The following is a 13,129-nucleotide window of genomic DNA, read 5'->3' as shown; positions in this document are numbered from 1 at the left end:
GGTGTAAACACAAAAGGAAAAGACACAAAGTTATGCATTTTGTTTTTTAAATGCTTCTCTTTTCAGGCAAAGATTGATCAGCACCGTATGCTGTTTATCAGCCTGACGCTGCTCTACATGCATATACTATATATTCACCCAATACAGCGCTCTGCTGTTGGCCACTGGACAACAGTTCTTCATAATTCAGCATCACTCTGGGCTTTAAGATTAATAATTAATATCCAAGGTGAGCTGTTTTTGCTTTTGCAAGATTTTGCTTTCAGGTCTCAAGTGAAGTCAAGTGTTTTTTTTAGTTCAAGTCTCGGACTTAAAGTGGAAGTCCTTAAGTTTTTCATGAAATCAAACCCCATTTTTGATATAAGGTCGGTATTCTTTCAGCAATAGACACTCAATGCATTTACATTCTGTAATTTCCTTTCTATTTAGTTAGTAGTTTTTGTCGTTAGTGGCGGAGTCCGCCATTCCCCCGCTGAATTCAAACTGCATTCACACGCACAAGGGATTCACAGGAAACAATGCAGCATGTAGTTTTACTGTTTTTAATTTAATCTGATTAATGTCAGTCTCACTGTTTACTGTTCATTCTCCTACAGCTGTATCAGAGCTATATTAAGCTACCGCTAATGCTAAACCAACATTTCCTTCTGATGCTGCTTCACAATCAAAGACTTCAACCGGCGAAACATGGGGTGAGTTTTATTGTGAAACAGTCACAGGAAACGCTGTGTATTTGTCACTGAGGAAACACAGCTGTGGGATAGATCATTTGCATGATACATAAATCAACTGACTACCGTAGATTTTCTGGATGCCCTGCAGGTCGTCCAGTGGCAGTTTGAAGTTGTGCGTGTCCATGTACTGATAGAAAGGAGCCATGATGGCGCTGGGATCGTTGGAGTGCTCCAAACCCAACGCATGGCCCAACTCATGGACCGCCACCAGGAACAAATCATTACCTGGAGAGAGAGAGAGGGAGCGAGAGAACGATACAACAGAGGGAGAAAGTAAGACGAGAAGATCAGAGGAGAGGAGGGGAGGGAAAGAGAAAGGAGGCAAACGTGAGAAAAAAAGAGAGGAGATTGATGGAGAGGGATGAAGAAAAACAGTCAGAGGGAGAAAAAGATGGAGAAGAAGAGGAAAGAGAAAGGTGGAGGTGTGGAGAGAGGAAGAAATAAACCAAGACAAAGGGAAAAGAGATAAAAGAAAGCCATGGAGAGAAAACACTTTCAACATCACTGACAGTCTCTTTAAAAAGCTTTTTAAAAGATTATTTCAAAGCAGAAATCAGGCTATAAAACAGAAAACAAGCACCACTTCATGCTGCTGACAGGCCTTTCTGCTGCTTTCTGTTCAGTCAAACAAAAAAACACAGTTTACCAAAAAACATCTCCCTCTTGTCTGAAACGGAACAAAGCCTCCCCAGTGTAAACACAACGGAAAAGACCAAAGACACAGCATCAAACGCGCTGGAAAAGTGAGCTAAAGTTAGTCTGTGATGCTGTTGACTCATCAGCAGTGTAATATGAATCTCACATCAAAAGAAGAGTTTGCGGTAAATGGAAGCGACTGTCAGCTTCTGAATCTGAATCCCATTTTTAAAGTCCAGCATGAGCCAGTTCTTCAAACGTTGCCGCTTGACGGGGATTACTTACGAGTACGGCAAACTGTTTAGCGCCACATCAAGTAAAATTCACAAGTTCACACTTACACAAAATGAGATTTTAAATTTATAATCTGTCGCTGTATAAATAATGTGCTGCTGCTTGAGGATTTTCAAATATTGCCATGAACAAGCAAACATGTTGAATTTGGAATATGAAAATATCCAACTGGATACACACCACAGTCGATGGTGTCCAAGAAAACTGCACCGACTTTCAAATAAAATGTCCATATATGAACATTTCATGCTCTGTGCAAGCTTTGAAAAATGTTATAACTCTTAGTTTGTTGCAACAGATGAATCTAAATGAGGCAAAGACTCCATTTACAATAAGTCACTGAAGGCGGCTTGGGCAGATCGGATAGTTATCAGACACATAAAAAGCAAAGTGTAATGTTAAAAAGGTGTAAATTCATCCGTCTCTCCAAGATGCACAAGTAATCTTTGCAGATCTGCTGTTATTGTTGTAACTAAACTGCTAAAAGTTATTCTTCTTCTGGCATTTTTGGCAATCACCAGACAGCTTCAGGTGCATTACCACCACCGTCTCAACTGGAGACGGTAAGACTCGGGAAAACCAAGGCGGACTGCGATCGGACTTGTCATCTGGCCAACGTAGACGCATATATGGGGCTTAATGTAAATGAAAGTGTCTTAAATCTCATCTGGATTTTATCTGGATACAAAAACACTCGTAATGACAAGTGTGAACTGTGTAAAGATAGGATGTTCCTGGAAAGGACATAGATGATGACAGATGATGAAAGAATCTGAAACAAAAAGAGGGAACGTGCACAGGGAGGAGGGTATGATTCAGGCAAAAATGGAGGATTTGACTTATTTCTTAAAAAGGGACAGTTCACCCCTAAATCAAAAATACATATTTTTCCTCTTACCTGTAGAGCTGTTTATCCATCTACATTGTTTTGGTGTGAGTTGCCGAGTTTTGGAGATATCGACTGTAGAGACGTCTGCCTTCTTGGAATATAATGGACTATTTGGCCGGCCGTTCTCATTACCAGGGCGTCAAATACTGACGTTTTGTCACAAGGTACCTTTTAGTATCTGTATTAGACGCACTGCCAGAAAGGCTTTATGAAATCAGGTGACGTATTGTAAAGAGCGACAGAGTCCGCTTCAGGAGGAGGTGTGGTGGTCGGATGGGTCAAACAAACCCAGGACTTTCACCCAGGAGACCAGGGTTCGTGTCCCATGTGTGAGTCACACGGGACATGAACACTTCAGACGCCTTCAGAAACGATGTAACATCATTTAAAAGCGGGGTTAGGGGAAAAAACACTTGGTTAGGCAGTAGGAAGTCACGTGACTTATGTGACATGTAACGTAACTTAAAACTTTACACTTCAAAGTCAACATTAATGTTTGGTTTCACACGGGACACGAACCCCGGCCTCCTGAGTGAAAGTTGTGTCCCGTGTGAAACCAAAAGTTAACGTTGACTTTAAAGTGTAAAGTTTTAAGTTACGTTACATGTCACGTGACTTCCTACTGCCTAACCAAGTGTTTTTTCCCCTAAACCTAACCCCACTTTTAAATGATGTTACATCGTTTCTGAAAGGATACCTTCTGCGTGTTTATACGACGCCGAGGGGCGTGACGAAACATCGGTATATGACGCCCTGGGAATGAGCAAAGCAGCACGCAAAGCGCCAAAAAAATCCATTTGAAAAACTCAACAGCAACGTCTCTTTCCAGAAATCAGGACCCGGTTACTCGAGACAATCCACGGCCGATATCTCCAGAACTCGGCAACTCACACCAAAACAATCCAGATGGATAAAGAGCTCTACAGGTGAGAGGAAACATGTTTTTGGTGTGAACTGTCCCTTTTAAAGGAATGATTTTCCACCTGAAGCGCCTCAGAGCAGAAACATAAACATCACTACTTCTACTATTCATAACGCTACTTGTACTCCTATTACAACTAATCTAAATAATAGCAAGAAAGAGAACAGAGGGCCGTGTTTTCCCGAATGTCATGTATTCCTGTGGGGTTTGTTAGAACCAGGCTCTATTTCATAATCTTAAGAGCTGAGATTCTGAGCTGCTGTCAGACGCTTAATGACTTATTTCTGTCTGAACGCAGAGCTCAAATTAATACATTTCATCAGCTCGGTAATTGGTTTGACTTTGTTTGAACCTAATTACAGAACATAATTATCTTTTTTTTCTCTACTCAGGCTGGTCTGTTTGAAGATTACAGCCTCGGTGGCCAGCAGCTGACTTATAGACTAATGTAACTGTATAGATGATCACAGGAAAACAGCAGAAGCTGAAGTTTCTTTCAGCTCTTTCATTCACTTTCTTCTTCAGTTTGTCTTTCTAGGGTTTACAGATGTACAGTACATTATTTTACTCTGGTTTCCCTATTTATTCTCTTTCTCTCTCTACTCCGTAGAAACAAGCTTGATACATGAGTTTCTAAGTTTTTACAGACAACTGAACTCCTCATCAAGACAGCATGACCACTGGCCTGCATGCAATCAAACGTTTGCATTCATTTACAGTCAATATTCATTTATCCTCCACAATTTCAATCTGAACTGATGGGAGCTATAGAAGCTTGAGACAAGTGCGTGACAGCAGGGTAATTCTTCAAAAGCCTCGATTTATGAGAGTTTTCCTGAAAATGAAGTGTGGTGGATTGCACAGCCATAAGAAACAGCTTAAATGGAGAGTTTTAGTGTCCCATGATGGAATAAACGTTGTTTCAGAGGCTTTTTCATCCTGCCAAGAGTAAAGTTCCAGGTAGAAGCATTGAATTCTGACAATATTTTGGCACAAAAGTGGTAAATTCAAAAGTATTCTATATACATAAGGTATTGGTATATGAGGTATTGATATTAGCTCTTGATAGAAAAAGGACTAAGAGTCTACAGCCATGCTAGATGCTCTGTGAGACCGTACTTAAGCTGACAAACGTCAGGGTGATCGCCAGAGTCAGTAGGATTTATCGTCAGAGCACCATGAATGTCTGCAGGCTACACATTTTGCAGCAGGTAGATGTTGAGTCATTTCATTGTATAAGTGAAGACTTTAATCTGCAGGGGGTCACCAATATTAAGAGTCTTCAACAGACCTTCAAAATCTGCATCAAATTTCACGACAATCCATCCAATAGTTGTTGAGACATTTCACTCAGAACCTTGTGGCGGTGCTAAAGGAGAATTCAGGGGGATCACCAAAGTCAGTAGGATTCATTCTCTGGGGACAATCAATGTCTGTACAAAATTTCATGGCGATACATCCGGTAGATGTAGAGATATTTCAGTCTGGACCAAAGTGGTGGAGCGACTAGCATCCAAAAACTGATACTGGTTTAATATTCATATAATCATCCCTGTTTGTTTTAGTCTGTGCTTCCCTGGTTTTTCACTGACTCACGTCTTCTCTTTCTCACAATCTTCTTTCCCTGTAAGCAGCTGTTTCTTTCATCCCTCTCCTCTGTCTTCTTTCAAGCTCTCCTCCTCTCACCACAGCCCTCCTCTTCCTCCACCAGCCTTTATCTCTCTGCTCCCCGTGCATCTCTTTCTTCCATGTCGCTGGAAAGATAAAGATGATTTTACAGCACAAGACGCACACTTCATGTACCACAGCTTGAGGGAATCCCCAGTGGGTTCTCTCTGTGCGTCTTCCTCTCCCCTTGTGGTTGGTCTATAGTCTGCTTCGGCACCCCGCGGTGACGATAACGGCTTCTTCTATCATGTTTCGGCCCTGTAGTCGTCTGCCTGCCTGCGATAAAAATGGTGTTTGATATTGCTGTGATGAAACCTGTCTCTCAAGTAATCCCAGTTTGACGTGTCCACAGAGTCTGCTTTGTTCAACTCGAGCAGTTCTCCCGCTGAAATATTCCTTCTTGGCTGAGATGAGTTTATATGCCAGAGATCATTTTGTACAAACAGCGTATGAAATTAACTTTTTGGTCTACCTGCCAAGTAGTGGTAAAGTACAAAAAATTACCTTCGAAGAATATTTATTTCTCTCTGGCCAAAATCATTAATATGTGGTACATTTCTACATAATTTCAACCTTATTCCTGTCTAGAAACATCTAAAATTATATTATTATAAAGTTAATTATTCTTTCAGTTAGCAGACAAGAGCAGATTTATTCAACACTTGCTCCATCACTTACACAGTGGCTCAGGTCTGTAAATCATAAAAATAAAAGCTGTAGCTTTCCCTCCAGACAGCAGAGAACCAGGATGAAGAGTCTGCATTAGTTAAAGTGTGTAAAGGGTAAATATAGGCAGAGACTCACACTTGATTAATAAAAGAGGAACTGAAGTGAGTCGAGTTGTCTACATAAATATGACATACATGCAATGAGCAGGAACAAAGCGCATTTTGGTAACAGTGTCGGCTACTGCCCTTGGCTTAAAGCAGAGATGTTGTGGTGTTCTGGATATAAGATGGTATTATTCATGATTCTTGGGAAATGAGCTTGCTGGCAGAAGAAACTGTAAGATCGAGCAGGGAAAATAAAATATAGGCTTAGAAACAGGAAATAGAATAAGAAAGTGAACAATTTCATTTACCTTGTGTAGGATTTACTTGGATTCTTTGTTAATAACCTAATTGTATACCTTGCCCCTAAATATTGCAAAACATCGGCTCTGTGGATGACAATTTTCGGCCGGTTGGTCGGTCCAGCACATTTTGGTCCAGACTAAAATATCTCAACAACTATTAGATGGATTAGCATGAAATGGTGATCCTCTGACTTTCATGAGGTCAAAATTGACTTTGGTTTATGTCCAAATACCTGCACAACTACTGACATTCCCATCAGCCTCAGCTATAGTTTGTTTGGTGTCAATTAGAAAAATGTTAGCATGGTTACAAGCACAATTAATTACGTGCTAAACATCCACATGTTAGCATTGTGACTGTGATTATTTTATCGTGCTAACATAAGCGTTTAGTTCCAAGGACCGCTGAGCCTCACAGAGCCGCAGGCGTGGCTGTGGACTCGAAGTCTTGTTCAAATGTGTGTTGCTGCTGGTGGAAGAAAAGTAAACAAGTTTAGCCTTAAAACTACAGTGCGAGCACAACCATATCACCAGAAAGAAACGGTGATATGGGGCAAATGGTAACTGTATTTGTATGGTGCCTTTCTAGTCTTCTGACCACTCAAAGCGCTTCATACTACAATTCTGCAAAACCCCAGAATACATCCAATGCCAACTCTCTAATGTAACTGTGCAATTATGGTATGGTTAAGGTTTAGGGAAGATTGTGCTGATGGCAAATAAAATATGGCTAAGGTATTGTTCACCAGGTGAAGGTTGGGGAGAGATTGTGGTCACACTAACCGTGAGATCACGATGTGAATGTCTTTGACATTAGAGTCGGACGTGCCATTCGCTCCGCACACTTACTTTCTGCTTCGCTACATAAAAGACACACTTACTTTCTGAATTAGTACTGAACAATGGACGTAATCGTTTGCATTCAGCAGTTTCACCGTCTTGAGTCTTTGTTTTTCAGTTCACTCCTCCAGGTGTTAACAGGTTAATCCCTCAGTGGCGGCAGAAAGAAAATGGTTTTAAGCCGAGGTGAAAATGAAGCCTGTTTGTCCTAGCGACGTCCTTCTGAAGCTGATACCATGAATTAGTTTTCGTTGCGTCTGAGAACTTTGCCATCTCACTATCTAGTTTCTAATCTTTCAATTACTCCGTGTGTGTGGAGGGATTTTAGAGATAAGGAGACGTTGGCGAGGGTGTGCACGAGAGCACCTGGGTGACCGCACACACACACACACATGCATACTGATAGATGACTAACTGATCAGTCAATACTTTTATGACTATAGATATAATGTATATTGACAAATCGGCAGTTCAACAAGGGGAAAAAGTTAAAAATGCATGTGTGTGTGAGTGTGCACAAAACTCTATGTTACATTGAAATAAAACTGCCTTAATATATGAATTCCTGGGTCAGTTCGTACTGGAATAAGACTTATACACTGCTGTAATGTGGTATGGCAAATTTAGAGCTTCTCTGTCAAAGCTAATTCTCTTTTCTGCTAATCTCTCACACCAGACCCCCCCCCCCCCCATCTTTCCCCCCTCTCTGCATCTCTCTCTCTCTCTATCATCACGTTAGTTATTCAAGCAGAGGGAATCTGGCACAAGTCATTTGTCAAACTGAGATAGAATAAGGAGAAAAAACTACAAAGTGAAGTGTTTTTTTCCTCCATTTTTCATCCGATGACTAAACACTGTGTGGTGCTCAGAGATAGCGGAGAGACGACTGAGGACATCATCACATTTGTAGCAATTCATTTACGAATAAACATATTATTTATCTGAAATAATTAATAATTTAATCAGTTGGTGTTTCATAACTGTCATTCTCTATCTTTACACTGGCTGCAAAATGTCCATGTAAACAGCTATTCTGGTTACCAAGGTCATATTCAAAATAATAAAATTAAGCTGTGATGTTATTTTAAAGACATGCTGCCTGATATTTTTACAGGATCTCTCTCTTACAGGATTTTTTTTATGGACAAGTTTATGTAGTGCCTAATAGCAGCCCAATATCTACAAATTTCCTCCCGGCTATGAACTATTTTGACTTCCGCTAACGCACCAACAGTGAAGCATAAGTTTCAGCAGAGGAAGCGGCTCTGAAGCCCCATTAGGACAGGATTAATATTACAGGGGCTGGGTCTGAGGAAGACGTCGATTTACTGTGGAGAAACCATGTGGCCTTCATCACTTAGCAGTAATTATTTAGCTGTAATTTAACTGTTAACATAGACAGTTGAATGTCTCTTTCTGAATGTCACTCGGTTGGTCGAAATATCTCAAAAAACGGATGGATTACTGTGAAATTTGGTCCGAACATTCACGTCCTCGGGATGAACTGTAATAACTTTGGCCATCCTCTGACTTTTCATCTAGCGCCATCATCAAATTAAAATTTGTCCAATACTTTGGTTTATGACCAAATACCTGCAAAACTAATGACATTCCCAGCAGCCTCAGCTGCACTCAGTGTTTAACGCTAATTGGTAAATGCTAGCATGCTAATACGCTAAGCTAAGATGGTGAACATGGTAAACATTATACCTGCTAAACATCAACATGTTAGCATGCTGACATTTTTGCACAAAGCACCGCTGTGCCTAAGTACAGCCTCACAGAGCCGCTAGCTCTGGCTAAGAAAGAAACCGGTATCTGCAACAGTGAAATACATGAAGCTCAATACATATAAAGTCCGTTCGGCTATTCAAGCTAGCAAAGAGCGAATGCCCTGGAACACGACTTTGGTCTTGTACAGTTTCTCTTTCTTTCAGTGTATGAATTAAGTTTTGTGAATGAGCGATCTCTCGGTTTTTTCCTTTTCTACTTCTTCACTCGTGGCACTGTGAGCCGAGCAGATCAGTAACAGTAAACGCAGCTCTATCTGTAAAGTCTCACAGACACACTTTGATGCAAAGTGTGTCTGCGGACTGGACTTAAACTACAGGAGGACCAGAGAGTTCACTGAAAAACAGTACAGTAGGTTATTGGGGCTGTAATTATTACTGCGGTGAGGGTTGAAAAATACGCGGCAGAATTAAAATCACTGACCAGCGCAGGTAAAATTTAACTCGCCCCACCTCCCCTTGAGAAATAAATTCAGTCCAAATGGGGCTGAAGTTCTCTACTTGACTGACCAAAGCACAGCACAAAGAATCAAATTCACTACATTTGAAGCAAAAATGCAGACGCTCTTTAAACGTCTCACCATCGTGGTTGGCGTTGCCCAGCGTCCACGGCTCGTCAGAGTCAAAGTGTGTGTCTCCTCCGATGCCAGCGCCGGGGAAGTAGGCGTGGGCCAGGAAACCCCCCTCTCCGTCGAACGGCGAGCTGTCACCGTGGAAACCAGAGGCGAAGAAGATCATGATGTCAGCCTCCTTGCCCTCGTTCTTGATCTCTGAGTACGGTACCTCCTGAACGGGATACGAGAAGAGCAGAGTGGAGTAAAGAAAAAAATCAGTATCAGTCCCTCACAAAATACCGTGAATTATACCAGGACGTTTTATATTGTGAGACTTCATCCATATTGAAAAGGATAACAAACTCTGTTAGAATAGACGGTCCTGTCAGCAGTAATGAAACATCTTTAATGCAACAACACTGCTCTTTTCAGTGATAATGAAACACTTTATCACCTTACTTTTATGACTGTAACCAGATGCGTTGCCATGATTATAAGATACTCTTTATATGAGAAAGTTTATTCTTTAAACGTAATTTCTCTTTATGAGATGCTTTGTCCTAATAATGTGAAAGTTTTCTAAGTATAACAAGATGCTTTGTTAAAACAATTTGTAGTTAAAAGGTTATGTCTGTATGTTCCTACAGGCTCCCTCAGCTTTTTATCCTTACCTTTATTGCGTGCACTGCCCATTGTTTTCATATTTTTTATTCTATTTTATATTATTTGACCTTCAAAATTAAAAGCACAGACAAAAATCAGTGAGGTGGTCACAAAAACATCAGATGGCAACACATCAGGGGCACTATAATAATATTTGTAATATTGTAAAGCTCAAATTTTTGCCATCGGTAGGCCTAATTTTCTGACCTGGAAGGAGAGCGGAGTGACAGTCTGCCACACGTTGAAGGCTTGTCGGATCGCTCGCTGGGTGTCCTTCTCTCCCACTTTAGGGGTGAAGTTAGATATGCTGCAGGAAAGCAAAAACAGAGCATTACGCACTGGTTACAAACACACCACACAGTATGTGCAGACACGTCGAACAGCCTCCGAAACCCCCTCTTCAGATGTCGGAATCGGATTCGTCCCACAATTTCTGTAACTTTCCGAAACTGACAATCAACCGACATTCATTGCTTACCATGTTCATGCTAACCTTTGCTAACTAACACTAAACGCATAGTACAGCTGACGCTGGTGGGAACGCCATTAGTTTTGCAGGTGTTTGGTCATAAACTAAACAACTTTTGACCAGATGGTGGCGCTTAGAAGAAAAGTCAGAGGATCACCAAAGTCATTAGGGTTCATCCTCTGGGGAACATGAATCTTTGTTCAAAATGTCATGACAATCCATCCAGTAGCTGTTGAGATATTTCAGTCTCAGACAGACAGACAAGCAGCGCCGCTAGCACGGCTGAAAACAAAACTAGGCGAGCCAACGCTGGCTAGTCCCGATTAAAAACCGATCATGCATTAAGCATGCACATGTGCTTTGGTCGAGTGTTAAAATAATTTTACATACAAACACATTTAACACACAATAATACGGTTAGAGTAGGTATTTTTTTGTTTTAATTTTAAGTTTCCAAAAAACCTTTTCTCCAACTGAGGACGTTTGTCAGAAAGTTTTGCGGTGGTTTACCCAAATTTAAAATATGGTCTGGTTGCAAACTATTATAATCTACTCTACAGTGTAGCTCTTTTTAAACTTACATCTTACTATTTGTTACTAATTATTAGTAATATGTGTACCCATTGCAGTTTTTCATATGCACATCATTTTCTAACTAACAATACATTTGTGACAGTTTTGAGGTAAAACATTAGCTTGTCTACCAGTGGGTCAAAATATCCGTATTTGATTTGGTAAATAGCCCAACAGTAATATAAAAAATAACACTAACACTGGCTCAACCCATTGGTACTGGGTATAGTTAACCCAGTATTGGTGCTACAATGACCCGAACTGGAGCAGTTTTTAACCCACTGGTTGTGTAGACTATACTGGATCCATCAACAGGTGCTTCAAACCATAATCAGAACTTAAATCACAGCAATTTAATTGATTATTTAGTCAAATGAATGGATTAGTATTCAGCATTGGCCAGTACTTTAGGTTTGGTGCAGCAGGTGGCACCGTTAAACCTTTTTCCTCACGTACGTTGATGCATGTGCAGCTATAAGAGACGAATGAGGCAGAAAGGTCATTTCAGAGTAATTGCAGGACGGGAGACGCGACATCGATATCTATTTTACTGTGAGAGAGGGGAAGGTGTATGATTACACGTTTTATCACTCACATCACTGTCACTGTATACTGTGAGGAAACACTTTCATAAAGCATCTAAAAAAAACCCATTTAAACCTTTGGTGTCACTTTCTGACCAGAGAATACAAGAGAGAGAGATATACAAGGACGGAGGGAGTGTTGGAGGACAGATGGAGTGATTGGCAGAAGCGATTGGGGGGGGGGGGGTGGGGGTGGAAAAGAAAAGCCAGGACAAGAGAGCGAGATGAAGAAAAAAGCGGAGGGATAAGAGAGCAAAGCGAGCGGCTGAGTTCATTTCACAAAATCCGTCTCTCGACAGGGGGCAAACGCTTTGTTCCCAACCAGAAAAACACATTATGGAAATAAAATGCCAGCGCATTGCACAGCTGGCATAATTCAACATTCATACATGAGCGCTCAACGGGCTTCCTGATGCGAATAAATAAGTCCATCTGACAAAGAAATAGACTTTCTGTAGTTTACGAGTAGTTGGGCACTGCGTCATGTTCTTGTTGTGATGGACTGAATGTAAAACCCGACCAGCTGATGCAGATTGAGTCTAAATGAGATGTTAAGAGGAAACGTAGCGTGTTCCAGCGTCAACGATCCTACTGCCTCTTAACCATTGTGCTTTGTTGACACACTTGATACTTTCTCATTGTTTGAGGTGCCACACGCCCCACTGTGTAATAATAATAATAATAATAATAATAATAATAGCAAAAATGACCAATTCTTCCTTTAAATATTTTTTATTTTCTTCTGACCTCATTTAAAACGTAGTATTGAAGTGGTACCTCTTCCCTTTGACACAAACGGAGCTTGAACATTTAATAAAAAGGTGACAAAATATGGAAATGGCCATAAAGCATTAAGTCAATAAATAAATAAGTCAATAAATGAATAATTTTTCACTTTCTAATGTTATATGGGCTGTGCATGTATAAATGTTTTCCTTTTGTTTATCATTCACAGACAAATAAATGTTATCCTACATTATGATAATTTATGTTAGGGGTCATTTAGATCCCAGAGAGGTCGAACTCCCTGTCTGACCTCACATGAACAAACTTATAAAACTCAAACAACAGAAATCCACACAGACTTATTTTTGGAGGGACGGTGCGGAGTAAAAAGAGCCGTCGCAGATATGCAAATCCATTGTATTTAACTACATTTTACAGCTGGGGTCCCAAACAGAAGCAATGCATCATTTTCTTGTAGTGGGCCTCTGAAACATGTCATCTGTTCAAAATAATGTTTATAACCAACTCTCATAAAACCAGGAAGAGTCATGATCAGGATGATTGAAGAATGGTTAAATATGTTTGTTGAGCTGTTGAAGTCCCGAGATCTCCAGGTACCCAAACGCAACATTAAAGGCTAAAGGGAAACACATCTCCATTTACACAATTAGATTGTGCTTTTCTTCCTTTATGGGTAGATTTCTGTTTGATG

General features: G+C 40.6%; 1 protein-coding gene across 5 annotated transcripts in view; it reads right to left on the bottom strand.

Annotated features, from left to right (window-relative positions):
* The window catches only part of mmp24 (matrix metallopeptidase 24), an 81,502-nt gene that overhangs the window by 26,564 nt on the left and 41,809 nt on the right, over positions 1-13,129 (bottom strand). For all 5 annotated transcript variants that reach the window (XM_044183074.1, XM_044183106.1, XM_044183096.1 and 2 more), the window contains exons 4-6: positions 10,273-10,372; positions 9,430-9,634; positions 798-959 (exon numbers count right to left, since the gene is read on the bottom strand). In XM_044183074.1, coding sequence (XP_044039009.1) covers positions 798-959; positions 9,430-9,634; positions 10,273-10,372 — 467 coding nt within the window. The remainder of the gene's footprint in view (positions 1-797; positions 960-9,429; positions 9,635-10,272; positions 10,373-13,129) is intronic.

Source organism: Siniperca chuatsi, linkage group LG2 (assembly GCF_020085105.1).
Source record: "Siniperca chuatsi isolate FFG_IHB_CAS linkage group LG2, ASM2008510v1, whole genome shotgun sequence".
Lineage (NCBI taxonomy): Eukaryota > Metazoa > Chordata > Actinopteri > Centrarchiformes > Sinipercidae > Siniperca > Siniperca chuatsi.
The sequence above is the reverse complement of the archived record's forward strand: the minus strand, read 5'-3'. Positions and strand labels throughout refer to the sequence as shown.